The 2,702-nt window shown below is 38.9% G+C and overlaps 1 protein-coding gene across 1 annotated transcript in view; it reads left to right on the forward strand.

Moving 5' to 3' along the window:
* LOC107694908 (protein phosphatase 1, regulatory subunit 12C) overlaps nucleotides 1-2,702 on the forward strand; it is a 24,725-nt gene that overhangs the window by 7,752 nt on the left and 14,271 nt on the right. Inside the window, exon 6 of the mRNA XM_016494622.1 lies at nucleotides 1,332-1,491. Coding sequence (XP_016350108.1) covers nucleotides 1,332-1,491 — 160 coding nt within the window. The remainder of the gene's footprint in view (nucleotides 1-1,331; nucleotides 1,492-2,702) is intronic.

Below are 2,702 nucleotides of genomic sequence, written 5' to 3' on the forward strand. Positions count from 1 at the left end.
GCCGCCTCAGCTCACTCTATCCCGGCCTCAGCGCACGCTAAGCCGGGGCTTCCCCTCACGCTAGGCCGCTGTGTTTTTCGTTGTGAAAGCGAAACTACTTTGTTTGGCCTTCCAAAAATGGACACGACTAGAAATCAGTGGTTAAGTTGTATTTACAACACTGTTCCAGAACAGTTCAACCCAAATATTTAGATGTGTGCAATGCATTTTATGGTGGACTGTTTCCTGATCTTGGTAGAGTAGACTACAATGCCGGCTGTTCTGACTCACAGACTGTAAGTAAGTTTTTATATTTAAAGAATTTGCCACTGACGATTCAAACACGAGTTTTGAGCAGTGTAGAGTAGCACTTGTTTGTCATTTCTCCGATCACAAATGCAGACATGGTTTTATGTTTATGCGGCGTGATGCAACGCGTAAAAAGACAGTATAAGTCATTATAATCCGTAATTATGTCCCCACTGGATACAACAAATGCCTCTTTTATAATGGATTTTAAAGTTTTTGTCTCGTCTCTCCGGCCTGACAGGGCATCACAATATGGTAAGGGCGTAACATTTCCGTCACATGCTTGAGGTATTCGGCCAATCACAATGCACTGGATAGCTAGCCAATCAGAGCACACCTCGCTTTTCAGACTGATGAGCTTTGTAAAAATCGACGCGTTTCAGAAAGGCGGGGCATAGAGGAGAAACAATAATGTACAGTATGTGGAAAATAATGTGTTTTTTGAACTTTAAACCGCATAAACACATTTCATTACACCAAATACACAAAATAATGTTATTTTTAGCAACATCATATGACCCCTTTAAGGCATAGTTCACCCAAAAATTAAAACTCTTGTCATGATATATTCACTCTCATGCACTTCCAAAACAGTATGACTTTGTACATACATTGGAAGTCACTGAAAACCAAAATTATTATTCAGAATATCTTATTACAGATGCAGATTTAGAACAACATATGGGTAAGTAATCTATGACAGAATTTTAAGTTTTGGGTATACTATCCCTTTAGTGTGCGGACTCGAAGCAGTTTTACTTTTTAGTTTAGTTTAGTAAAACTGCAAGGCATTTTTACAAAGTGTAATGCGTAACTTTTTACAGTACATATTTACCTTCTCAAAGACCTTTTATATTCATTTACAAAATATTACCATTGAAGTATTTTTATTCTAGAAATACACAGAAGAGTACATTTACATTCAATTCACTTATACAGTCAGCTAGTTAGGTAAATAGTAGATAATTCTCATAGAATCTTGCATATTTTATTGTTTTATGCATAAGTGTATGAGACCTTGTAATTAGTCTATCTCTCATCAGACACGGATGTGGAGACAGCTAAGCGGGCAGAAGAGGAGTGGATCATGCGTGATGCCCGCCACTGGCTCACAAATGGGCTACCTGCTAATCTTTGCCACCCCCGGACTGGTGCTACTCCCTTACATGTAGCAGCAGCTAAAGGATATCTGGAGGCCATTAAGTAAGTGTGAATGCAAAAAGAGAAATGTTTCCTCTTGAGTTTCCTCTTGGCATTGCAAAAGTTTTACTTATAACATGGTATAAAGCAAATCTGTTTTTTGTAATAGTTATATTCTTAATGGACAGTTTTACCCCAGATTGCTGGTATCTCAGTGATTAAAACCCTAGAGGCCATTTCCATCATTATTTGGCCAGGTCAACACCCCATGCTCATGCAGAATGTTCCGCTATGCCATTGGGCAGTTCTCTGATCACAGAACAGCCATTGTTTACTTCCTGTCCCTGTGAAAAGTGGAAAAGGAGTGGATGCCTGTGCCAATGTTCTTCCAGCACAGTTTCCATCACATGAGCTGTTTAGAGCAGAAGTCACATTGGCTTCCTCTACAATGCATGATATCTCAAAACTTGACTGAAGGGAAAAACAAATAATTGGTCAATGTTTAGAGATTGTTGTAGTCATTGGGCCTCATTTCCGAAACAAACATACGACAGAAAATTGGGCGTACGGTCGTTTCACCGCAAAACTGGGAATTTATCTGTATGGACGTGAGCGGTGGCTACGATCAAATCTCACGTCTGGTCTTAGCTTGTGTACGCAAGTTTTTGAGTTACCTGAACTTGCGCGCAGCATAGTAAATACAGTGGAGAATTGTAGAATGACAGCATTTTGTTCATTTGTATTTTCCTGACAGTCAAACGAACCTCATTAGTCGATCGTTAACCAGTAAGATTAGAATGTCTTTTTTTTTTTTTTGGTTTTATACAGGGCTTTAGTTTTATATGCGCGAATAGTAGCGTAAACAAGACCATGAGGATTCAATCGTCGCATCATGCACCTGCAGCGCTTCTGTGAAAGGAGTAAAACAGAAATTAAGTCTATAAAATTAATAAAATAAATAGGATCACACAAAATATATAATAGGCTATAATATAATTAACAGGCACCTCACGCATACACAAACAACATTAGTTCTACCGTTGCCTGACATTTCAGCCAACTAAAATGCAGTCAACCAAACATAAAAGTTACTTTTTTTAAATATTTCAAACGTAATAAACACTTTTCTCTCACTTCCGTTATCTATGATACGCGGATCCGTTCCGGCGGAAGGCGTATGATGTATACACAGCGCTCGCGCCTCTGAGATATGCTAGTCTCGCGAGTTTGTTTAATAGGAGCAAAGGAAGCAAAGTTTCCTTACTTTAGCAAAG

The sequence above is a fragment of the Sinocyclocheilus anshuiensis genome, unplaced genomic scaffold (genome assembly GCF_001515605.1).
Source record: "Sinocyclocheilus anshuiensis isolate Anshui unplaced genomic scaffold, SAMN03320099.WGS_v1.1 scaffold3199, whole genome shotgun sequence".
Classification (NCBI taxonomy): Eukaryota; Metazoa; Chordata; class Actinopteri; order Cypriniformes; family Cyprinidae; genus Sinocyclocheilus; species Sinocyclocheilus anshuiensis.